Consider the following 26,274-nt stretch of genomic DNA (forward strand, 5'->3'; position numbering starts at 1 on the left):
AAGATATGTCTCATCTGCAGCCTGATTCTTTGGTTCCCCCCCGGATTCAATGTGTGAACTTGGGCACAGTTAAAATAGTTTCTGATTCTCAACAACACATCATCAACTTATTGTATAAAGATGGACAACATGTCAGCTCCCTTAAAGTAAAGCCAAAACATCTCAATCACCCCCAAGTGACGGGTTGCAGTATAGGTCATAACCCCTCCATCTTTAACTTTAGTGAAAGTACACCTCAAATACTGTGTTTTTTGCCAAAGATGGTTTCTGTCATTTTAGATCCTTTTCATCACGCTGATGTATGTTCAAGTGTTTAGTTGGGTTTCAATTTGTTATCTGATAAAAAAACCAAGGCATCGTGAGATCATGATTGACAGCTAAGCCTTGTTTGCAGTCGGGTGTATGGGCGGAAAGTCGCTCTACCGCCTGACCAGTACTGTGAAGACTTTTGGCTTCATTTTTTGCACAGGGGTGGGAAGTGGAGAAGTGTCATCCATCTTTATATATGTCAGTGGTATCATCCCGTGTATAAAACAAACCCTGTAAATCTGAAATTATTTTTTACATTAGCCAGTGCAGGAGGAAGTAGGGTGTTTCATCATAGTTCAGCCTCGGCCACTGATCATCATTACTGAGGTTTTGTCATAATTGATGTTTTGATGTCAGGTACATCATAACAACAGTAATCGTAACAGATGAGGGATGACTCAGTAAAGCCCAGCATTATCAGTTGTGAACATGCATTCTCCCTTTAGAAAGCTGTGTTTTTTACAGTTAATTATCTGTCATACTTACATAAATTATTATCTAATTGAAACAAACGTTGCAAAATTGCCAAAATAAACCCAAATGAGACCCCTTCCTCTAACACACATTATACACAAGTCTAAATTCAGTGTTCTTTGACAGATTTCCACATATTTTCCCTTTTTACCATCTGTGCTGTCTTTGCATGCTTTCTGTTCTTTTAAAATTCATTTTCAATACAGTTAATTCATTAAGTCTGCCAATATCCGTTCTTTATAAGAAGCCTGGCAAGAGACATCAATATGTAACATAATTCAACATATATAAACTAGAAAATGAGGATTAACAAGCAGCAACGTGGTTTATAAGCTGACCCAGTGTGAATGGGGCTGGCCACAGGGCTGACGTTGTCTGAAGTCTCTGTAGCTGGACTGCTTGGGATAAGAGAGTCTTCGTCATACTCCTTTGGCAGGGGGATGGGGGTGTGCTGAGTTCAGAGAGGAAGCAAAATAGACATGCAGTGAAATTTGAGAGGCAGTGAAACAACCATGACTGGATAGATTAAAGAAAAACAAAAGCAGCAGGGAATGACAGAGAAGAGTCAGAGAGAGGAGAAGGTGGTCACTAAAATACAGCATAATGAAAGGGGTAAGAGAAATCCGAGAAAATGACAGACAGAAACAGGCAGAGAGTAAATCAGAAAAAGAGGAGACAATCTAATCGGAGCGCAAAGAGAGATAAAAATAAATGTCAGAATATGTTTTTAATATTGAAGGTTCAAATTAATATCTGTCGTCAACTGGATAAAAAAACTAATGCTTACAAAATGTCAGACACTCTTTCAACATCATGAGTTAAGCCTACCTGATCCAGTAGTACAGTCTCTGGGGAGACACACGGGATCCTGGGAATAGCAGGAGAATATGGCCTGTAGAAGAGGAAGTGAGAGTAGTGTAAAGTAAGACTACAGCTGGGTATTATTCTGCCAAATTGAAAATACTGAAAATAAAATCAAAAATGCAAAAAGGTGGTGCACAATGACTCACGTGGTACCCATGCCACCCTCAAAGTCTCTAAGGGTTTTCTTTGGGGAGAGGAAGTCATCATCCTGGTCCTTGAAGTCATCAAGCTTGAGATAGCGTGCTCCATCCATCCCAAGCAACTCATCTCCTGTAGGCAAAAACAAAGTGGTGAGAAAGGTAGAAAAGGGGCAAAGTGGAGAAACGAAAAACTGGCAAAGAAAAGTTTTGCACAAAAGAGAGAAAAGGACAAGACCAGGGGAAAACAGGGGAAAATAATGCTGATCTCAACTCTTAAATTCTTCCACTCAGTCACTAAATGCTCTGCCAATGGAATTCACCTTTTTCCCCCAATGTGTATTGTTATGTTATTGTTTTGCTATGAGTGACAGTATCTTAAAACTGTGGCTGATGTCTCCACTTGAATCAAAATGATGTCACTTGGTTAAATTCTCCATAGATGAAAGTCGTAACACCACCATCCTTCCCATCCCTTCACCTTCATGAAACCACAGAAAAACATGGCGCAAAGCAATCTCAAACATTTTACTCTAAGCAATGGAGTCAGACCAACAACAACCAGAGCCGATGGAAACCAAAAGAAGTGAAGGAAGAGGACTTGTAAGACAGTGAAGATTAACACTGTTTTGGACACTGCATGGACAGCAAACTGCAAGGCACCTGGTGACAGCTTTATAGTGAGCATGCCCATTAAAGATGAAATCACATGTGGTGATGGTTGTTTTCTGTGTAGGAGAAAATACCTCAATTATTAAGGAGGAATGGTATTGAAATCATAATCATAACAATAGTAAAATATAAACCACTTGACATGACAAAGCTGCTCACAAACAATTAAATATTCAGTAGGACAAGCTGCACAGGTAGACAAAAAATGTTAAAGAAGAAAAAAACAATACAATTAAACAAGTACAACAAGAACAAAATAGATTAAAATGGAGCTTGCATGTTAAAATGCTGTTACATTTACACTGATTATTTTAAAGCAAAAAAGACAACTGCTTGAACAGCAACTGTACGCATTGTTCGCCGGTGGGTGTCACAGCTGGGCCACAGCATGTGTATAATCAGCTTTTGATCAATTAGTCAGTAAATGGTAGGAGAACTCATTTTCAAAATAACTGGATTTGGATGGGAGACATTTGTCTCTTAAATACTGGAGTTCTGTCAGTAATGATTTCCACGGACAGATGTGCATTAAACGCTGGTAAAAGGAAAATGTTGTGACTTCATGCTGATGAAAAACAGACATATTTTTTCTTTTCAAATAAATTTCTTAGCAAGAGGGAGAAGAGGAGAGAATAAAGATAGAGGAGATAAAGATAGAGAGGAGCAGACAGGGCTGCAGTTGATAGCAGAGTCAAACGAACTGATTAGAAAAGACAATTAGTGACACACAGAGAAAATGAGAAATGTGCATTTGGCAATGAAGGCACAAGTTCACGAGTCACCTGACCGGACAAGCCAGAGATACAGACACACTCCTACCTAAGGTAAGCTGGGCAACCCCTAAAAAACAAATGGAAAAAAGGTGTCATAAACAGTCATACACTTATTGAAATTCATGGTGGCACTGTGATGTGTACCGCCCATACAGTCTTCATCGAACAAATCAGAGCTGAAAATTAATTATCAAAGATGTACAGTTGATTTATTTAACATAATCATAATGGATAGCCTACCTTCATCCTCTGAAACATCCAAAATCTCATCTACTGTCTCAGGGAAACTCATCCGATGCTTCTCTGTAGTGATCTGTGAGGAGCAGAAGGAGGGCGCAAGATATGGTAGAGACAGGAAGGAGAGAAATGGAGAGAAACAAGAGGGGAACAGGTAGAAAATGCAGGTGAGGAAGCTAAACTTGATAAAGACAAGACATTCGTTTGATTGAACATCTGAGTCATGGCGTCTCAAGGATACTTCTTTGCGTATTGGTGTAACCATGTGAACCATGCATGATGTGTTGCTCACCGTGGAGACCGACTCCTCGGTAACCAGTTTCAGCACATCGATGACAGAGATGTAACCCAGCCGCTTGGCAATACCCAGGGGAGATGTCCCATTCTATACAGAGAAAGATGAGTAACATCATGCAAAATATGTCAGCAGTCAACCGTCTTGATAGTTGCCAGTTTGTGGAAAGAAAACGCAAGAATGGCTGAGTTCTACAGTATGTACCTGGCACACTGTACAGCTCTAATGTTAGCTAGCTAGTGTTAGCCACATTAACATTAGCTAGCATTAGCAACGTTAATGTTTGCTAGCTTGCATTAGCAATGTTAGCTTGCAAACAAAAGCAATTGAAGGTGGAAGGTGGAATGCCACATTTAGTGGCTTTAACACCTTTAAAACAAAAAAATATATAAGTTAGTAATATGGTGTGCAGACATAATTTTTCAAGTGGAAAAACTAAACTGACGTTCAAACCTACAGACTGTATTGTGTTTATTACAGCTTCGGTAATGCGATTTCTTTCCATATGGAATTAGCAATTACACACATGTAATATCAACAGGAAAGATGGATGCACAAGGCAAACCTATCAAACAGTATCATCACCATACAGATGTGAATGCTGACTGAAGGAAAGGGGGTTCTCATGTATATCATACAATATAATGATAGATATTACAGTAGAGTACTGATACTCTTATTTTAGAAAATGTGGGATGGTGTTAACATTGGACGTTATTTCAAATGTGCCTGATCATGATGTTCATATGAACACATGTCCCTGCGCACCATTCCAGGACCTTAGAACCACTGAACTTGAATTGTGTATTTTCTTGGTTATATTAAATGATGTCAGTCAACCCACTTGAAGCACATTAGTAGGTATCGTCTCAGAGGGAGGCCTTATTTTTTTCAACATTATCAATAGGACACGGTTTTCAAGTGCTATATCGTAGGCAACTGGACTATGATAAAGCAATTAGAATAACCATAACCTGAACGACTGAGAACCTTCATCAACATGACACATGTTTATGTTCCCCAGATAAATCAATGTGTAGGTATAGGGGGAATTCCTGGTAATGAGAGTAGAGACGCACTGATCAGGATTTTTGGGGCCAATCACCGATCACCGAAAGCAGTATCTGCTGATCCCGATATAGCCGATCACCGATCACAGCGTCAAATCCATAAATTCTTCTATATTGTTGTCCTGTGTAACTTTCATATATTTAATTAATGATTCTTCTTACACAACATTGACATTGTATTATTAAGTATAAAAATTAGGAGATGAGAAAGTATCATGAATTGACCACCGTTTTATTGCAGGCTGAGGCAATGTGCAATATTTCACACACTAGAGACTCTCTTAGAGACAACTTGGACTCAGCTTACATAGAGTAACTATAGCTTACTAGTGGGAATGCATGCAGTCAGGGTGGGAATTTCGTCATTTTAGGGGCAAGTCCATTTGGCCTTCACTTCACATGGATTATGTATTAAAACATTTTTTTATACCAATACGAAGTTAATGTTACATTAGAAAACAGGTTAGGGTAAGTAGGGTTAGGTGATTTTTGTGACACCACACTGAATATTAGTGTTATTGAATATTTCTCCCAATAGAAATTCCCCAAAATTATGGCAAAGCACATTTTTTCCAAACAAAAAATTGTAGAATAACCAGCAGGAGACCACTGATGTGTGGAGTGATTTTGGTGGCACTACACTCTGAATAATAGTGAAGTTATTGAATATCTTTTGTAGTTTCTCTTTTCGGTGTTGCACTTTGTAGACGGTCTCACAGACCCTCGTCTCACAGACGGCTGACCATACAGACCCGGAGGACCGCTGGTTTTGATAAAAATACGGTTGTGGCTCGTTGTCTACCTTACTACGGTAGGAAAGACCCATCGTTTGTGTTTTAACAAGGTTTCATTTATGAGTTATTGATCCGGTAAGTTCGAATCTGTGAATATATTTCCAACTTTACCAAACTAAATCCTACCACATAAGTCAGTTACGTATCATGTCAAAACCGGCTGCGCTCGCTCGCTGTGCTGTAAGTTTTGTTCTTCTGTTTTGAGACGCTGCTGCAGTTTGAGAGGCTTTCACATGAGATCATCGATGTGATGATGAGACGCCATCTGTGCGAACCGCGAACTCACTGAAGTTACTGTGAGTGACTACTGTGCATTCAAGTGGCTGTAATTCAAGGCAAGAACACTACACTGACCAGGCCAGGGGCACAAAGGCCAGTGTGGCCGTACGATGAGATTTTTTTGCACGCGGCATCAAGGCCAAAGTGCGGGTGGCTGCCGTTGCCGCCGTGAAATTCCCACCCTGCATGTAGTTAATGCACTCTATATTGAAACGTCATCTGATCAGCCTGCTTTGATCTATTTTGAGAACTCCGATCAAAACCGATAGGGGCATTATCGGCCGATTGCAATCGGTTGCCGATCGATCTGTGCATCTCTAAATGAGAGGATACGGTATTTAAAGGGCTTGCTCACTGAAGTAATCTCATTGGGCTGGGCTCCATGTTTCAACAACAGGGTGACAATATCTGTATGGCCCTGCTGAGCTGCCTGGTGCAGAGGGGTGTAGCCCATCTGGGGAAACAAAAGAAAAGAAGATTGTCAGACTAAAAAAGAGACTCAGAGACATTACTATTCTAAACTATACCGGTGTCGCTATAGCCATTCTGCTCTTTCTGGATAACATATCACTGGAGGCAAAACATCAAGCGTCTAACAAGTGAATAAAACACACACGCAGTCAGATTTGCTGAAACATATTATACAGGTGAGCTAGATATAGTTTACCCTTGTCTTGCTGTTCACTTGGGCCTGCTGCTGCAGAAGGAACTTCACCATCTTGATGTTGCCATAGTGACAGGCCACATGAAGGGGTGTGTAGCCCATCTGGGACAAGGAGAGAGAGACGGTTGGTGCTCATCAATGCTTGTGTACAAATTCTTATAATCACGAGAAAGCAAAATTTTAATAAGGCAGCAAACATTAAACAAGCTCAAAAATGACAACATATTAATATACAAAATGAATCACCTTCTTTTAGGTTACATTTTTATATTGTCTTTTTAGTTGCTTGGTAAATTTAATATAAATTTAAAATTTCTAAAAGATCTGATAAGCTAGTGTGACAAGACCACATGCTTTAAATTGAATATTCATATATCATCATTAATTTTATATCATATTAAATTGCTATCCAAGTCTTCATTGCAAGATGAACCCTTAGTGCTTGAAGAGGCAAAACCTTGCAATCTTCAAACTTAATGAATTAATTATGTAGAGAAAATTATCAATAAGAGAATAGCCTTATTACTATGACAACTTAGTGTAGGTCTGACCCATCTGATTCTAAAACCCAAAGGCTCATTTTCAGTGTAATTTTTAAAGAGATGCCAGCTACTAATACCTTTTCTATAATTCCATGTACCAGTGGAGGTGGTGTTACTTACCCTCGAGGCAGCGTAAATGGAGGCTCCTTGTTTGACCAGTGTGTCAGCGATTCCCACATGACCTTCCTGGGCCACTAGATGTAGTGGGGTCAATCCATTCTACAAGAAAGAATGGACCAGACACATGAAAAATGTGTTTTTCAAACAGCATTTTCAAGGGTCTCTTAAAAATGACTATATTTTTCAAAGGTGATTTAAAAAAAGCATTTTCACTACGTTGTAATTCTGTACCTTGTTTCCCAGATTCACGTTGGCCTGTTTGGAGATGAGCAGGGCCACAATATCAGGCCGCCCCTCTTGTGAAGCCAGGTGCAGGGGCGTGATGCCTTGGAGGGACTCGGCATTGGGCGTCGCCCCGCTCTGCAGCAGACAACTGGCCACTTCCATCTGGTTCTGCTTGGCAGCTATGTGAAGGGGAGTGTAGCCATTCTGTGGCAAGAAACAAGGACATAAAGCCATTGTTTATCTTAACACTGTTCATATCTAATTTTAGATTAAAACTTGAATGCTTTCATGTGCTTCAGGGCATATCTCACACTCTTTTGTTTTGGCATGTGTGTCAGTGGCATGCTGTTTGTTCACGATAATTTATCGACTTGTCAAATGTTTAATATTCATTGAATCACAATTATTATTGTCATGGTATTCAACTTTTAGTTTTTGTTTATATTTTATATATCCAAGATATTCTAATATTCTAAGATCTGAATATTATTCATACTGTATAGTTGCATTATTATGCTATAATATAACCTTATAACAGTGGCATAACGTCTTATGCAGGCCTAACGCTGTGTGCCTAAGTGAGTATGTGCACACGTATATGTGAGCATCTTACTCGGGCAGTGCTGTGTGCAGATCCTCCCTTGCTGACCAGGAGTTTAACAACATCCAGGTTGTTGTGATGGACGGCCACATGAAGGGGTGTCAGACCATTCTGTTAAACAAACAAACACACACACACACATACACATGGACACATATATAAACACGCACAAAAACACACAGAAACACATATATATGTGAAACATGACCACGATTTATCATCTCTATGTGGGCTCCTCACAGCCTTGTAAAGAGTGCTTTATTGTTTTTGTTCTCTTCAGGGAGCTGAACTACAGGAAGCACAGATTGTCTCACCTTCCCAGCTGCATTAGGGTTGGCTCCTCTCTCCAGGAGGAGCTCGGCAACATCCACCTTTCCATATTTAGAGGACACATGGAGAGGAGTGAAGCCTTTCTGCTCAAAAGAAAACAGAATTTGGAAAGAGATATTGTGTGCTTATAATTGTTGTACATTACACTGGTTTGAGGGAAAAATGAGAGAGGCTGGGCTAGCTAATACATCTCTGTACATGTGATAAAAAATGGAGGAGAATTACAGAAAACAGAAAAATTATAGGTTATATTATTACTGGATAACCTAATGTATCCCATACGCGTGCCAAGCAAGGCTGCTGCATCAAGTGGTCTAGAGATTCAGGAATCGCCTATTTCTAAAAATAGGCCTGAAAATGACCCGTACACAGTCATATCCACATATTACCAACATTTCAACACATTATTGATGTCTGTATCTGTAGAAAATTTCACTTGGGGGGGGGGGGCAAAGGATAATCATCCTATTTCATCATCCTATTTATTGATAATAATCAAAATCAAACTCCATGTAAATAGACAGGGCAGGCAGGAGCCTCACTGCAGCAGTGAGTGAGCAGCAGTGGCTCAGCACGCAGTTCACAGGCATCCAGAGTGTCTAAACTGTGATGTTTATGCAGTAATTGAGCATTAATGCTGATGCAACCATTTTTTCCTGTCACGGCTTCTGTCCTACCTTTGTCATTTTGGTCTGCTGTGCTCCAGCATCCAACAAGATTCGAATAGTGTGGATGTGTCCTTCACGTGCAGAGATGTGTAACGGTGTGTGGCCCGCAGTTGTAGCTGAGTCGGGATTGGCCTTGTGCTCAAGGAGAAGCTTGACAAGCTCCTTGTGGCCCATGCGGGCTGCACAGTGTAAGGGTGTCTGGTCATCCTGCACTCAGAGAGAAAGAGGGTAATTGGTTATGTTTTATGAAACTTTTTCTGCATATTACAAGGCAGCAATGACCTCCTTCAGATATACTGAATGGCAACAACATATAGTACACACGAAAAGCTTGTTTACATGACTATATACCTTTGCCCTGGCATCTACTTGCGCTGCATTCTGCAGCAGGAACTGAGCAACTTCACAGTGTCCTGCTCTGGAGGCCATGTGGAGGGGAGTCTCCACTTTCTGGTGTAGAGAAACGTAAAAAGTCACTAATGTAATAGAAACCTTCCATCAATTCATCAATAACTACACAGTGCTGAACAATGCATTTATGAGTATAGTGTAGGCCATACAGATAAAAACATGATTTGTAATCAGGGTCCACAGTTCAGACAAGTCTACTGATTTCAGTCATTTAAAAACAATTCATGCTCATTGAGCAATATACTTTTTAATAACAATGGATTCCTGTGCTGGTGAAAAGAGAATTAATCTATCTATTCCTAATTGTTTAATGTTTGACCTACGAAATTAATCTTCTCAAATAATTAATTATTGAATTCAGAGTGGAATTAAGAGAGGTGCTTTTTGTGGACAATCTAGACAAATGTTAATTGTCTCAACTGGCAATGTTTTATAAGTGATTCAAAGGAAAAAGGATATGAAAAGAAGACTGAGGTGGAAAGAAGGTTCTCACCACATTGGAAGCATTGGGTGAAGCTCCTCTCTGGAGCAGGTTCTTCACGATGTTCAGATGGCCCATGAATGCTGCTACATGAAGAGGAGTGAGACCAGACTGCACACAGACAAGAGTCGAGGCTCAATATCAATGCATTACACAGGAGTCACGTGACTTACTTGTTTATAGCCTCAGATTTGGACAAAAGAGGACAGAAAAGATAAGTAATTCTTTGTCAATGCCACTTTTCATGTTCAGACTCCCTTGTTGTCACATGGCCTCACCTCTGTGACAGCTTCTAGGGAAGCAGAGTGCTTGAGCAGCAGGTCCATGGACCGCATGTGGTTCTTCTTGCAAGCAATATGGAGAGGTGTGAAGCCATTCTGGAAACACAGTGGAAAAAGGTCACAACTAGTCTACACATGTGCAAATTCCTGAAGTCAGAATTACTTTATGACTTTTCATCAAAAGATTGTTGATAAAATATCTCAAAAGTATTTCTTTTTGATTCCCGTGTTGTGTTGCTACACTGATGGCAACTGCTTAATGTGAAAAAGATTTGTGTAAATTGGGATGGGTGTAAAAGATTGGTTTTACTTTTAAGCTTTTGCATGTTTTCAGTTAAACAGATATAAATCTGCACACCTTTAAAGGTGCAACACAACACAAAAATTTCAGTTGAAGCATTCAAAATGTAACAAAATGTTTCATCAAAAATTTAAGAAAGAACAGTTTTGTAGTTACGATGTCTATATACTCGCATTGCTTACCAGCTAGAAAGTGAGCTCCTGTGCTAGACGTGTAAACACCAAGACCCTACGGTGCTCCAAGCGGCTAGTCAGGACAGCTGACTGAGCTAACTAGCTACAGCAGCAGTTTTCGGTTACTTTGTTGAAATCCTTCCCCCCCATGTGTCTTGAGCATGAATTCGACAGGTGGCCAGTTCTTACATATTGCACCTTCAATTAAACTATAAAAGTGAATTATGAATTAACATAATTGCAACATTTATTTCTTGTCAACATAAGGATCAACAAGACAAAGAATAGTCACTATGACCATCTTGATTGGTTTTAGAGAGTCATCTACAATGAACAACAAAACAATCCAAAAACCCACCAGAGCGCGTGCATTTGCTTTGGCCCCCTTGTCCAGTAGGACTTTGGCCATCCGATGGTGACCACAGTGGGCTGCTACATGAAGAGGGGTTAAATGGTCCAGTGTGATATCATCGATCTCAGCATTGTACTGCAGTAGCTGCCTGACGCAGTCCATGTGATCCCCCTGAGCTGCCATGTGGATGGGGGAAAGACCGTTCTGTAAGAAGAGGAAAAGAAAAGTAAGGGAGGGAGAAAGAGACTTGGAGATAGATTTCTAAATGTTGCCAAATAAAGCCCTGTGCACGCATCATGGTGTATGCGTAACACTCAGTCAATAAAATGTACTTTCTTGGGCTGAGCATACCACAGTATGAGTCCCTAGAGGGGAAATGACCAATGCGTAGTGCTAAAAAAAGTCAGATCAAAGTGTTTCTAGCAACATGGTTTATATGCAGATTTTCTGATGCAATCTCACTCAATAGTTGGATTATTCAATAACAAATCAAAAACAGTACAGAGTTCGCAAGGATAGTAATAACTGAAAAACAACTGCAGCGGTTGCAGTACTTAAATTCATCTACCTTGGTCTTAGCTTGGATGGGAGCACCGTGTTCCAGCAGGATCTCAATGATTCGAACGTGACCATTTCTGGCTGCACAGTGGAGAGGAGTCAGCTCATCCTACAAAGAGACGAGTTACAAAAGAGAGACACCGGGACAGTAATTGGAAAGATGTTAAACGATGTAAGAGACAGAAATGAGCAAAGGAAGGATGACAGATGGGGGGAATAGATTATGAAGGCTTTAGACATGTAGAAGTGACAAATTGACAAAGCAGCGTAGAACTAAATGGTACACTACCTTTGTTTTGGCATCAATCTGTGCACTTCTGTCCAGCAGTAGTCTGACCATCATCACATTGCCCCTCCTGGAGGCTATATGAAGGGGCGTGATGCCATTCTAGAGAAGCATGGGGCAAGAACTAAGTCAGCACCCTTTGTAATCATATCAAAGAACAAAATATATAGGGAAGGTGTCAAAATTTTGATCCTGCAGCTGAGATCAACTGACCTTGGGGGTGAAGTTTACATTGGCTCCTCTGTTCAGTAGCAGCTGGGCTACGCTCATATTCTCATAGTGGGCAGCAATATGGAGAGGTGTGAAACCAGTCTACATGGAAAGAGACACAGGAAAAGTGGGAGGATAAAAGTGTAAATGAGGTCATTACAATCTATTTATTTCACTAGTCCAAAACAATCACAATGTGCATGATGCAGACTGACAGTTTGGGACATAAAGTTATTTAAAAGTTTTTATGCGCTTTAAAGATCATATTTTCTAACAAACAGCATTATTCTTCTGATAGAAAAGCTGTGGCACCTGCTTCTCTTAATGCATGAGAGTTTTCCTATTATCAAGGAAACTGCATTTTTTCTGTAACTGTAATCCTGTTGGCTGATTATATTGTGTCAGTTGACCAAGTTAACCACAACACAATTTCAAATTCTCAGTGAGTCTGTATACCTTGCTGAGAACATCAGCGTTGGGGTCGTTCTGCAGGAGCACAGCGGCGGTGCGCGTATCGTCGTTTCGCGCAGCGATGTGCAGTGCAGGGAGGCGGACCTTGCCCTTGGTGCCATAGTTGATAAGCAGCGCCACAACATTTTCATGGCCCTGCTGGAGTGCTACTGCCAGGGGAGTGAAGCCATCCTGAGAGAAGGGACAGCAAGTGAAAGGGATGGAGTGATAACAGTTTGATGACATTGTAAAATCAGATGCAGTGAAAGATAAATGATCCTGTTTGCTTGTTTTTTTTCCCCTTGCATGAACACAATCCACATTTAAACAACCCAATTTTCCATTTAAAAAAATGCTAAATATCAAATAACCTTTGTTGCACAACATGGACACTGAGAAATGTGTCCGTTAGAAAATCATCTCATAATGTTTGTTCGTATTTATAGTCAATAACTGCTTTGGCATTTACAGGTAGCCTACTTGTAATAGCTAATCATCAGCATGGCAGGTCTGGACAGCCTAAGCCAGTTTGACAACACGTACCTCTGTTGGGAGACTCTGATTGGCACCGTTCTCGAGCAGGAACTTAACCACCTCTAAATGATTCTCCTGTGCTGCCATGTAGAGAGGACTGAACCCTTTCTGTTAGTACACAGAAACATCATGTATAGTTACAAACAAGCAATAATATGGGCCTCAAGCCATATTACAAGATTTGATGTTTGCCAAGTATTTATCTTTACACACACACTCGTCCTTATTAACACCTTATGTAAAAAAGATGGACATCTCTTTAGCTGATGTGTTACACACACACATACACACACACACACGGAGGCACAGACGCACACACAAACAGACTTGCACACTCTGCTCTTGCACACAGCTTGCAGTGACTCACATGTGACTGGGCATTAACGTTGGCACCGTAGCTGACGAGCTCAGCCACCACTTTCTCCTGCCCTGCAAGTGCTGCGATATGGAGGGCTGTGTTCCCTTTCTGGAGGTCAAGTACACATAGACACACAGACCCACACAAAACCACACAAAAAGAGAGGGGGGGGGGGGGAAATCTGAGTGAATGAAAGGAAAATAATTGAAACCTAATGGCCTAGTTTTCTACAGTGAGATACAGCATGTGTATTTCAGTGTATAAGACAAAACTGTGACAGCGAAAGCGGCACAATTTTGTTATTTAATGGCAAAAAGCCTACACTGCCAGCAAAAGGGCAATAGTTATGATGTAATGAGTATGCTAAATAATTCTGAAAGTATTGATATAGATAAAAACTTTGAAAAGATGAATGCATGACAAGCTTTGAAGAAGTATTGCACCTGTTTAAATACGCAAAAATGCTACAGTTGGTAGTTGCAGTCCAGCTGAATTAGCTCAGAGCTACTGATGGCTAATAGAAATATCTACAAGAAATCTGTTGTACTAAGTGCAGTTAAAGTAAAACAATCAAAGTAGTTTCTGCACCTATGGATAATGCTCCTGAGACATTGCAGTATTTTTTGTGCACAGATGGTTAATTTTCCTGAACATTGTAAATTGTGTAAATTACAGACTTAGGTAATGTGAATTGCAAGAATGTCTTCTGCTCAGAAGCGTCTTCGTTGCCTTTTGCAGTTCCTCTTTTATGTAAAGTATGTATTGTCTCATGTATGTTTTTACGGTGAATGCATGTTTTTACTTGTGTTTTATGGCATCTCTTAGTTCAAACTGAAGGCACATTCACATTTGTGGACGATAAAATGATAAGTCCAAGAAAGACGTTGGGAAAATGTGAAAACTAAAAGTGCTTTAATTCACTTAGAGCAGGTACAACGTAGGGCTGGGCGATAAATCGGCAAAATCGATTAATTCGAGTTTTTGGTTTAGGACGATTTTAAAAAATGAAAATCGATTTTTTATTTAACTTGCTCCGCCGCCGCTCCTCATGGGCTTCCGTAGTTCATAGTAGGCTCCGCCCTCCCCGGCAGTGACTTTCCACAGAAAAAACAAACACAACATGCAGCCAGCAAAGAGCTCGTTCCTAAAAAGGCACTGTCTCGTCAGTAGCTTTGCCGCTGCAAAGTTTGTTCAAAGGCTGTTGTAACTAAAGGCAGCGGACCGAACCATTTATTTCAGCATCTCAAACAGACGCCTGGATCGCAGTGGGACACTTGTTGTTCACTACGAGATGCACAGACCGCGGCAGCCCACAGATACCTGCTAAAAAGCAGCCAACATTAGCGGAATCATTTAATCATTGTGTCCCGTATCAGAAGAAAGGGTCCCGGTGGACAGCTGTTACAGATGCAGTGACGTTGCATATCGTTAAAGACATGCTGCTCGTATTTACAGTGGAAAAGCCGGAGGTTCATCCACATGCTGAAAATGTTAGACCCCAGGTTTCTGTTACGAAGCCACAACAGGGCATGATGTCTCAAGCCAGAGGAAGCAGACACGCTCGTCTTCCTGGCCAAAAATGTGTAAAACAGACAGCAAGCACACACCTGATGTCCTGTACATCTACCAACATGTGATGTTTACTATGCAATGCATGCAGATGTTTAATTTAGTTTACATATCTTCAGGGATACACAATACGTTTTTGTAAATAAAGGCACCTTTTGCAAAATAAAGTATTTAATGAAAGTTATGTTAACACTTTATCAACACCAATATGGAAACTGATCTGTTTTTCTAGTAGCAAGCAATCTGACGTGTTAAATTTATGTTTACAAAAGCATTTTATAAAAAAGGGACACAGTCTTTTTTAAAAGGATGCACTTTTATATATTTTTTCAAGTGAGTTTGAAGCTGCACTGTTTACAGTGGCAGGGCAAATTTGTTGTAAATCATAGCATTAAAATAAAAGCAATGCTATAATAATCATTTCTTTGTAATTTGAAGTTTGTTCTCAAGAAGAAAAAAAAAATCGATTAAAATCGTAAATCGAGTTTGGTGTGAAAAAATCGGAAATTAAATTTTTAGGCCATATCGCCCAGCCCTAGTACAACGTTAATTTTGACCACCCCTGTGGGCCCTGCTGTTGTTAAGATCTTACCACAAGACTCAAAGCAGATCCTTACTTCAGGCCGTGAGACACCTAGATGCATCCTCAGCACCATGCCAGAAAAAGGTTTTAATTGTATTACTTATTATAAAATAAGAACTATATAGAATTAGGCTATCTTGTTTAGGCTATCTTGTTTGTTTGCTTACGTAGGTCATCACGAGACATCAGTATTAAATTGAGACTGTCTCATTACCAGTGAAAAACTCCTTGTTGTACATTTCAGTGTGACATGAAAAGTACACAGAGAAAACAATGTACCTTGGTGGTGGCTTCCAGCTCAATTCCAGTGTGTAGTAGCTCCAGGACCATCTTAACATGACCTTCTTTAGAGGCCAGGTGTAACCCGTTAAGACCATTCTGAGGGAGAAAACAGAGAGATTTAGTAAGGCCAGATTAGAAGCAACACATAGAGACAGGACTGAATATTCTCTAAAGAGTTATCAACAACTCATATTAAGGAAAAATCGTATAGCGTCATTAATAGTAGAATGATCCTGTTAATGACCAGGATTATTATAATCACAGTCCACATTAACTCAAATGTGATAGCACATCTCTCAGGGCACTGTAATGAGTTAAGTTGGGGTCTTGCAAATTAGTGTAATTAATATACGTACATGTATGACTAACACATTTTACCCACCTCAATCAATTCCTGGATCAGATCTGTGCAAAGATCTCTAGACATTCATACCAAAACCATCCATGGCCAATGTTGGCCTTGTCCTCACCATTGACATCTCAGTACCTCAGGACCTTCCAGAATTATATGCTATTAAAGCAGCAGTCTATGAGACCAGACTGTATTATGTTTGACTTCTGCTGCTGAACATCGGCAAACTCCCACGTTCATATTTCATCTGTTTTAGATGAAAGCACTTCGCTGAAGTATACAGAGGAATGATGAGAAAAAGAAACACCCGCAGTATCCCTCAGTCTTGCATTCCTGTGAGAACTGCAACATATGCTCATTTTCTCCAGCTGTGCAGAACCTCACTCGTCTAGTTACTGTACCTCTAAAAATAACTGATAAACCCACAATGACAGCTGGAGGACTCAGTTCTGACAAAATGAACAACCCGATGAGACTGATGAGTAAGGAAGAGAGCTGGGGGGGACAGCATTGTCCATCTATCTGTCTGTCTGTCTGACTGTCTGTCTCTATGGCTGGATGGCTCTATATTGTATTAAAGTCTTAGCTGCTGTAACAAATTTAACCACCAGGAGTCTCTGTTATCCAGGCTGTTCTCAGGCTTCCCATCATACTGCGGTGTCACTCAATTCAAATTGGTAACACAGTCTCTCTGCAAGCACGCACAGACTGCTGGGAACCAAACTGTGTATCAGGGCCACTTACATACACTGTTACGTATGTGCGCGTCTGCTGTGCACACATGGGACAAAAACAAATACACTGCAATATTTCATTTTGTTTTTTAACGCAAAAACAACACCTTTCATGTCTGTTAACACCCCATCTGCACACACCTACTTTCATCTGTGAATTGTGTGCATGATGCATAACAGTGGTAGATAGTTAGATGCCCTCATAAAGAGAAGGAGAGTGAGAGAGAGAGAGGGAGATACAGACTGCAAGATTGTTAGCTATAGCAGGGACAGGTTATTTCTGCAGAATGACATAAATCACATATAAAAATCCTATCTCTGCACTTACCACAGTCCTCACTAAAAAGACATCACTATAATAGTAAACAAAAACCTAAAAAGAAACAACTGCAAAAGGAAATGAAGAGACATAACTCATATTACAGAAACGCATACAGGGAATTTAGAAATATAATTGACCACATGGTTGTTGGTATGAAAGGCAATCCTTAGATCATATCAAGAGTAATTATCAGGCGATTACAATCGTAATAAAAGATGTTAACGATCCTTGGAAATTGGGCAAAATGTATGAACATTTGCTTTAATTTCAAACGTTAATCTTTATTCTGTCTTATCTTTTCTTTCTCTCCCTGGAGCGTGTGTGTGTGTGTGTGTGTGTGTGTGTGTGTGTGTGCTTGTGTGTGTGTGTGTGTGTGTGTAAGGCTAAGCGATTCTTAATGCCCATCTCACTGACAGTGTTTTGTCTGTGTATAAAAGCACTTGTCCCTCCATTCACCAAACATCACTCCCACTCCACTCCAGTCCTTAACACACTGGCAAGCGAGTGTATGTGTCCTTACCACACACATACGTTCACATTCATGTCTCACGATACTCAATCGCCTTTGCTGTGTTTTGGCTATGATGCAACAAGGTGTAAGAGAGCAGACAGTTGGGCTGAAGATTGAGGGAACTATAATCTAATGTACTTAATTATTGATACACTCCACTTTACACAAAGACAGAGAATCAGGAGGTCTAGGAGTCGTGAATTTTTAATTCTCTTTTTGGTCTTTTATTTTATCCCCTTTGCTGCTGACTGTAGAATGGCATTCCATTAAGAATATAAAGACTTTATGTTATCCTGCATCAAGTTAAAGACTGACACCAAATTTTGTGCAGTCTGTTATTTCTCAGAGGGAAAACAATGAAGTTACTAGGTACCATTCTACATTGAATTTGATTTGTGAACCATTCTGACAAAGAGGCAAAGTCTTTAACTTTTCCCACAGTAGGGTAACAAGGGACTCCATGCTCTCCTAGAACAAACCTTTCTGATAATATATCTTATACAGGGTACATTTTAAGACCTCATCATTTTAACCACCTAAAACAAGGCTCACCAAAAAAAATCTATAACAGTTCAAGTGTATGCTGTATAAAGAAAATTCACACTGCTTTACAGCGCCGTCAGACCGGCCTTTCTTTTGGCACTATATTTTCTCAACCGTAGAACCTCCTTATCCCTGTGCATTAGCGCAACAGGGCAACAGATGATCTGCGAGCGGTGAAATACAGTGCGAGGCCCAGTTGCTGGACGAGAGGTTTACCTTCGATAAAAACTAAACCTAACAATTTCAGACATAGACACAGACGTCGAACCTCCGTATCCCTACGCATTAGTGCAACTGCGTAGGGATACGGAAGTTGAGAAAATATAGTGCCAAAATAAAGGCCGGTTATAATGATAATGTATCATTGGATTATCAATATTGCATCAACTCTTGTGTAGTTGTAATTACTTTATAAACTATTAGGTAGTTTCATCCAGTGTTTCCCAACCTAGGGGACAGGCCCCTCCAAAGGTTCACAAGATAAATCTGCGGAGTACTGACATTATTAATGGGGTAGAAAAGTTCTGCTATGCAAATTTGTATAATCCTCCCGGAACTTTAGCCTAATCTTGGCTTTTCATATTATATGATTATATTCACCATTCCATGAAGCTCCATGCTTATGATTTCACTTGACAGAAAGAACAAGCCACTCATACAATGAATGGGAAATTAATCACATCACAGAGTAAAGGTATCTAAATATTAGTTATGTTAAGTAATGTACAGAACATACCTGACGTAATGAGTATCATGGTCTGAAAGACATTAGTGTTTCTCAAGATACGATATTTCACGCTCAGAATGAAAGATAGCTAGAAGGCACTGAGTGAAGGGACCAATGTGACCAGACATAACTCTTTACTATTTTTCCAACATGGTACCTCTGGGCATGAATCAATCAATTTGGAGGTTGGTTTCAAGGAAAAGAACTTGTAAGGTATAATGGCTTTCCACACTGCAGTGTATAAAAACTATAATTCAGACCTGCATGACCGGAAATTTCTCCGTGGAACATTAACAACTGCAGCAATAAAGTTTCCTTGGTCTGCTGCTACAGTGTGAATGGGTTCAGCATTAGTCTTTCATTTTGGATTATATGATTGTCTCAGTGGTAAACTGACAGTATGAGTTAATTGACATGCGCAGCAAGAACATTTTAACCTCTATCAGGGAATTTCTGTTATAGAGGTTATGATTACACAAAAACTACAATACAGGTTTCCATGAAATTTGGAGGATGGGTCTAAGATTTTTTTTTTAGCATTGTGAGATAGTGTGTTTTTTTTACATTTTTGTTAATACTAAGTGAATAATGCATGGCTCCTGACAAAAAAATGAGGAATATTTAGGTGGTTGGTATCTCTGAGTGAGTACAGAAAGTGACTGTTGGGCCTTGGTGAAGGTATGCATTCATCCTAGTGTCACCACGGGCAATTTGGACTGTAATTTGGACACGTATGTACGCTCCCTCACTCTCGCTCGCCCACTCACACCTTACGCACGCACCTCACGCACCGCCCTATTCCTGAAAGGGGCTCCGTCACTCTTACAATAATGGAGACCCATCGACAGAACATGAACCCCCTCCTCTTTCACTGAAGTCACAGGTGTGGAAGTATTTTGGATTTCCAGTGAGTTATGTTGACAAAAAAGCCACAGTTTGCAAGCTCTGCAGAAACTAGATGACAGATTATTCTGTTTAAGTTTCTAATTGACTGAAGATATAAATTATTGTTACATTATGTTGTTAATAAATGTTTTAAATTTGACAATGTAGTGTGGTGCATTGCGAACAAAGGTCAGATATTATATATTCAGGGTTCGTACACATTTTTCAAGGTCATATTCAAGCACTTTTCAAGCACTTTAAATATGTATCTAAAGGAATATATATACTTGTGATTTTTTTTCTTCACTTTTTATAACAATTATGTAAATTGTATTATGCTGTAAACATCTAAAATTATATTTCATAATAGCAAAAACTTCAGAAATGAATTATCCAGTCTGATCCCAATTTTGAGAAAGCCACAGTTAGAATGTCAAGCACTTTCAAGCACTTAAACTAAAATCCAAGCACTTTTCAGACCTTGAAAACACAACATTGAAATTCAAGCACTTTCAAGGATTTCAAGCACCCGTACGAACCCTGTATATTGCATAAAAGTCTAGTCTAAAAAAATGGCATAGCAGCCTGTGCTTTAAAAAAAATAAATGTAAAAATCGAGAACTGAATCGAACCGTGACCTTAGAATCGAATATTGAATCGAATCAAGGATTTGGAGAATCGTGACACCCCTACTAACTTCAGTGGACATCCGTGCGACACAAAACATATACGTCTTTCACATTAAATCAACACTGTTGTTTCTTCACACTCTGTTGATAAAGTAAGTTCATTTTACTAAACTAATTTCTTACAAATTGCTCCTTCAAATTTTAAAATTCAAGAAAACTAAAAAGTAATATTTGTTATGATGTGAGAGCAGTTACTCCTGCAGGCTGCCAGTTTTGGTTAGGCATGGTTAACACAAAATAAATGTTGTAATTAAATTTGATGAGCCCTGATTTGATTTACTCGTTTGTTAATTGAAATCTGTGGGTGGCATCTTTTTTATCCGCCCACACACACACAAACAGCTTGTTGGAGACCTGTTCTATTGAGTTCAGTGAAACTATCTTACTTGATTTGATGTGTTGATGTCGATTCCATTCTTGATGTGATCCATAGCCTTGTCCAGGTTCCCTGAACGAGCTGCACGCAGAAAGCTTGTGGCTGCATCTGCCTGCAATGAACAAAGAGGAGGAAGATGAGAGTGTGAACATGAATATAGATACTTTTCATAGTAATACCGCATTCATTCCACCACCAAGAATCTGAAACATACACATACGCTATAAATAAAACACAATCACTTGCTCAACATCAAGTGTTACTTCCAAGTTATCTACAAGTCCTCCATATCAGGATGTAGTTGCACTAAAAGCTTCAGTCATCTAAATCCATAACAATAATATAACAAACCTTTTTAGACAAGACACGAGTCTGTATGCAGGAAATACAGTATTACAGTCATCAGCCCTCCTGCCCTCTGTAAGAGGCTAGAAATGTCAGACTCCGTACAGTCAAGCTTCGCCCACACTGCCAGTTTGGCAGGTGTTCATAGCCGAGCACACTCCGCCACGAGCTGCGCTGTCTGCCCGTCTGATCTCAGAGGAAAAGCTCCTGCAGTTTGTGTCTCAGTGTGTGTTGGTGTTTATACGCCCACCTCTGAATTCATTCATCAGCCAATAGTGTAATAAAGCTGACCTGCACAATTGAAATGTTTCCATTGCCCTGAAGAGAAAACACTGCATAGTGTATTGTACTCTTTACCCCTCTCTCCACCCGTCACTGGAAAAATTATGTATCTGTCTGAGCTGTTATTCTCAAGTGGTTTAATTATATTGAATCACTGAAAGATATTCCTACCCTGTTTCCAGTGAATGATACATTGAGTGAATTTTTTCTCTCCTCACATCACATATCTGTGCTGATGCACCAGGAGCCAATGTTCTGTTTCTCTGAACCATGCACTGCATTAGATTTTATTTGTCAAACAAATCATTCAGTCTTTTCGACAGCCACCTTCTATCCACTTAGTGGTCCTATATTTCCTCTACACCCTGTTTTCCTTTAAATTTATTCTGATTATTATTATTTATATTGTCTCAATATTTCTTCAACAGTTGAGCTCCATTGTCACTTCCAATTTCCCTCACTTTTCATTTGACAGAACACATTCTCCATCCATCTTCCTGCTCTAAAAACACAAATATTGTCAATCATTTTACTTTAAACATGCTACTTTTAACTGGTTATGAAACAGTCTCAATTTATTACCTATGCATCTATGACCTACATAAGCAAACCAGACCATAAGCAGGAACATTGGCTATTTCTTTATGCCTGTCACTGGGTCATATAAGTCATAAAATTAAATATATTTTGCTGTTGCTGAGGTCAAATTGAAGAGTCTCAAAGCCTGAGCTGCTCCGTAGTCTGGTGGTATAGAAAGCAGCCTGCAAACAGCTGTGTTTTTATAAGATAAAAACGGTTTTCTCTCTTTCAAAAAAAAATGAGATCCAACTAGACAGATCCTACAAAAAAAATACGTTCCTTGTAGCTTCTTTACATTACCAATATAGGCCTTTTATTTAGACTATTAGTTTTTTGGGCAGAAAGTAAGTCTCTGGTCCTTCCTCTGGATAATTTATTTTTTATCTGAAGCCAAGGTAGCAGTGAATACAAGGCTTTATTCATGCTGTTTCATTAACTGATATCTGTTGAAGATGACTTACAGATGTTTATTCAAATATAGTGTGAATATTAGACATACTATCTACAATACTATCCTTTAATGTTTTTTGTGTCATGTTTTTTTTTTCTGCTCTATTTTCTTATCTTCCTGCAGCCCACCACTTTCTGTGAGGCAACACGATCTTTTCACTTACTCATCCCTTTGCTTTGAACATGAGAGCCGGACGTTACTGAGCCTGACAGCACTGAGAGACAGGCCTTCAAACAGACACTGACAAGAGTCCCTCCACCTCAACAACCTAACGGGTTAGTGATGTAAGTTTTAGGTCTCTGTCAAATTATGCAGTCCCGTATGTATTTATTATTGTATGCTAAAGCCATTTCACATTTCACAGTGTGCTCCATTTAGGTTTCTCTTCTTCTCTGTGTTTATTATATGTTCTGTGCCACTGAGCACAGTCTCCACTTGCAGCCCTCGTACTCTTCTTATTGACTCTCCCACCCGTGTTTCGTGAACCACCATTGTATCTGCATTTATGCTGCAATTTGTGTTTGTTATAGATTGTTGGTCATTTTGTGTGTGCGTAAATGTGTGTGCGTGTGTGTGCATTGAGGCAGCGACAACATGAGCCATGAGCTGAGCATGTTCTGTCCAAAATGAAAAATGTCATAGAAGTATCAATAAAACTCATTCTACACCAGTTTGAGTTTATGGTTCTGTCAGACTGGAGTCCATTTTCATCTATTGTTTTCTTCACCTCCATTCATTTTTCTTTCTTTCTATCACAGATATTAGAGCTGTAAATCCTATCCTGGCACTTCACTTCTCCTTTATTTGTAATCATGGTGTCAGTTACACCAAATAATCAGATCACTGAAAACCTCTCACAATGCATCATTTAATACAAATGATCCTTCCACTATCTAAATCTGATATTCCTTTTCCTGTTGTTGCTCTCATTCTGGCCATTTCCCCTCTTTCCTTGGCTAACATATTTTACTGTATTCTCCCTTTTCCCTTTTATTAATACAATCACCATTTTTGGTTGTTTAAGTCAGTTAACTAAAATCACTGACCATTTAAAATGTTACAAATGTGTTTGCTTGACTCACAGCTAAAATACATAGTGCATGGGAAAAAGTTGATTAATCAAACTGAAGCTGCTGCTACATGGTCATCACACTGCTCACCTCTGTTTTTTACATGGCTGGTCTATTTTTTTTCTTTACAGGTAAAAACTATGTAAAACTGGGTAAAAATGGAAGCTCATCCTTTGCCACCCCCAAAGACTTTCCCTACATCCCTCTGAGTGGTGGGTTGGTTGGTTGATTTTCCGACATCAAAAATAAACATAAGCAAAAAATAACCAAAGCCACTTATACAGATATTGATAACTCACATGAGTAAAAACTTTTAGCAAACACACATGGCAGCTTATAAATCTAGAGAATCATAAATATCAAAACCAAAGGAATGAATTGTAAAAATAACGTATATGAACACAGCTCCAGTAAGACAATACCGCATTTGACCAGTCTAAACTACAACACACACAGAGAATAGAAAGTTGAGACACAACAGGACAGGAAAAGCAAAAATGAGCGTGACTCAATGCCACAACAACACAGCAGTTTTTCCTGAGCACAAAGAACACAAGGACATGGAAAGAAGTGACAGAAAGCAACACAGAACCACTAACATAGTGCATAAAAAAGTTAATCTAACAAGGTATTTGCGTGTCTTCTTACTCAGTTTAATTCATCCATTCCACCTAAAATATTCAAGAATTCTACTGATTCACTAATGTAATCTAAAGGAAAATAACCACACCTATGAATACCAGTAGAAATATTCATTGTTTGTGTAAACACACAACACTTAAAGAAAATACAAGATTTTTTGTCCTATGAAACCGTAGTGCAGCTGATGAGGAAAGACAAACAATGTGTTGAAGTGTACACAAGGATGTATACAAGCATTATATTTACTCTTTTATTACAGAGTCATATTCCTCAGGCTTCGGCCAGCCTCTCAGAACCCATCATACTGACCTGATGGACAAGTCAGCGCTGAACCACATGAGCCTAGAAGACAACAAACACCAGCCAACACAACACCAAGACAAGACGAGACAGTTAATGGCAGACATACTAACAGAAAAAGGCAACATGTAAAGTGGTTTCAATGAAGCAACAGGTTTTAGGTGCCACATTCAAACATTACATTTTATCTAATGTCACCCAGATTTTCACTTGCAGTTTAGAAAATCCAACTGTATTTTCTTTTGGACTTACTGGTGTGTAGCGACATTTTGAAGACTTATCAGAAGTAGGCGAGGGGGGATGAGGGAAAATGCTACTCCCCTTGTTAACAAAATGACCCATATGCATCCCCCTTGTTGACATGCCACCCCCGCTCTCCATCCCCTGGCAACACAGAGAGTGCAGCAGCAGAGAGATTATTTTGATAAATCAGTTAGTCAAGTTTCCCTCATTGATTCATCATCTGACCAAGGTTTTCTGCAAGAGTTATAATCTATGGCCTCAAACATAGCTATCAGTGGAGGTCACACTGCGATGTGTATTGAGAAATCCATATCCTTGTCCATTGTGCAGAAGAAACAGATGAGATTGTTATTGTTCCCTTTTCTCTGAGCCTCTCCCTTCTGTCAGTTTTGCCTATATTATCCTCTAAATTATAAACTATAAATATTCACTCATAATTATATTGTAAGGTAGTTTCACCTTCATTATCAAAGTGACAAATAGCACTGTTTAGTCGCGGAGGACCAGAGGATCATAGAGACACACTACTAACTGTTTTAATCCAATAATAATCTTAACCCTAAACCTCCCATTTCGCCATACCCCCAGTTAGAAATTTAAAAAAACATTGACTGCTTATAAGCATAAAACACTTGACACTATGAAGTCGTCTTAGAAACACATAGCTTATACGACTGATTTCTGTTTAATGAAAACATAAATCACATATATCCTTTCTATATACACACTGTTTTTTCAATTTTATGATCCTGTTGTCCTCTCACCTTGTGTCCCAGCATGTGCTGTGCATTTCATCTCAGTGTTTTAGTGTGGCTAACCCACACAAATTGAAATCCAATTAAATATCCACACAGAGAAACACACAATCATTTACTTTGCGCGGAGCCAAAAATAGTCATGTAGATAAGACAAAAGCCAGAAGAGGTAGGAACAGCAGATAATAATAGTAAAGCAAAACTTGCCATAATGGCATTCACACGCGTGCGCGCGCAGACAAACACACACACACACACACACACACTATTTCAGAGACTATGAACACATGAATGCTGAAACCTGCAAGTTTTCTGGTTTTCTGCAAGTAGCAGAAGCTGGTTGATAAAAATCTATCAAACAGGATGAGTAACACCTCATGCCATTTAAAAAACATATTTTAGCACTGAGTCACACAGATAACAGGGTTATTACTATTAGATCAAAATATAAGCTGTTATACAAGCTGCTACTGGTGTTAATTTTACCTGTGAGTAATTCAAGTGGCATAAACACTGATATAAGATTACATGACTGATTCTAATGTGCAGGCTGCTCAAATTGTTGTACATGATAACCAGTGAGGA

The 26,274-nt window shown here is 39.4% G+C and overlaps 1 protein-coding gene across 8 annotated transcripts in view; it reads right to left on the reverse strand.

Annotated features, from left to right (window-relative positions):
* The window catches only part of ank1b (ankyrin 1, erythrocytic b), a 90,290-nt gene that overhangs the window by 24,597 nt on the left and 39,419 nt on the right, over positions 1-26,274 (reverse strand). For 6 of the 8 annotated variants that reach the window (XM_030436100.1, XM_030436098.1, XM_030436094.1 and 3 more), the window contains 25 exons: positions 21,033-21,134; positions 15,881-15,979; positions 13,459-13,557; positions 13,101-13,199; positions 12,564-12,749; positions 12,111-12,209; positions 11,901-11,999; positions 11,622-11,720; positions 11,060-11,257; positions 10,225-10,323; positions 9,959-10,057; positions 9,406-9,504; positions 9,064-9,261; positions 8,371-8,469; positions 8,069-8,167; positions 7,462-7,659; positions 7,231-7,329; positions 6,572-6,670; positions 6,260-6,358; positions 3,759-3,851; positions 3,470-3,542; positions 3,276-3,296; positions 1,794-1,917; positions 1,612-1,675; positions 1,122-1,234 (listed from right to left, as the gene is read on the reverse strand). In XM_030436100.1, coding sequence (XP_030291960.1) covers positions 1,122-1,234; positions 1,612-1,675; positions 1,794-1,917; positions 3,276-3,296; positions 3,470-3,542; positions 3,759-3,851; positions 6,260-6,358; positions 6,572-6,670; positions 7,231-7,329; positions 7,462-7,659; positions 8,069-8,167; positions 8,371-8,469; positions 9,064-9,261; positions 9,406-9,504; positions 9,959-10,057; positions 10,225-10,323; positions 11,060-11,257; positions 11,622-11,720; positions 11,901-11,999; positions 12,111-12,209; positions 12,564-12,749; positions 13,101-13,199; positions 13,459-13,557; positions 15,881-15,979; positions 21,033-21,134 — 2,756 coding nt within the window. The remainder of the gene's footprint in view (positions 1-1,121; positions 1,235-1,611; positions 1,676-1,793; positions 1,918-3,275; positions 3,297-3,469; positions 3,543-3,758; positions 3,852-6,259; positions 6,359-6,571; positions 6,671-7,230; positions 7,330-7,461; positions 7,660-8,068; positions 8,168-8,370; positions 8,470-9,063; positions 9,262-9,405; positions 9,505-9,958; positions 10,058-10,224; positions 10,324-11,059; positions 11,258-11,621; positions 11,721-11,900; positions 12,000-12,110; positions 12,210-12,563; positions 12,750-13,100; positions 13,200-13,458; positions 13,558-15,880; positions 15,980-21,032; positions 21,135-26,274) is intronic. The other 2 variants (XM_030436099.1, XM_030436097.1) reach the window with 2 other exon arrangements.

The sequence above is a fragment of the Sparus aurata genome, chromosome 12 (genome assembly GCF_900880675.1).
Source record: "Sparus aurata chromosome 12, fSpaAur1.1, whole genome shotgun sequence".
Classification (NCBI taxonomy): domain Eukaryota; kingdom Metazoa; phylum Chordata; class Actinopteri; order Spariformes; family Sparidae; genus Sparus; species Sparus aurata.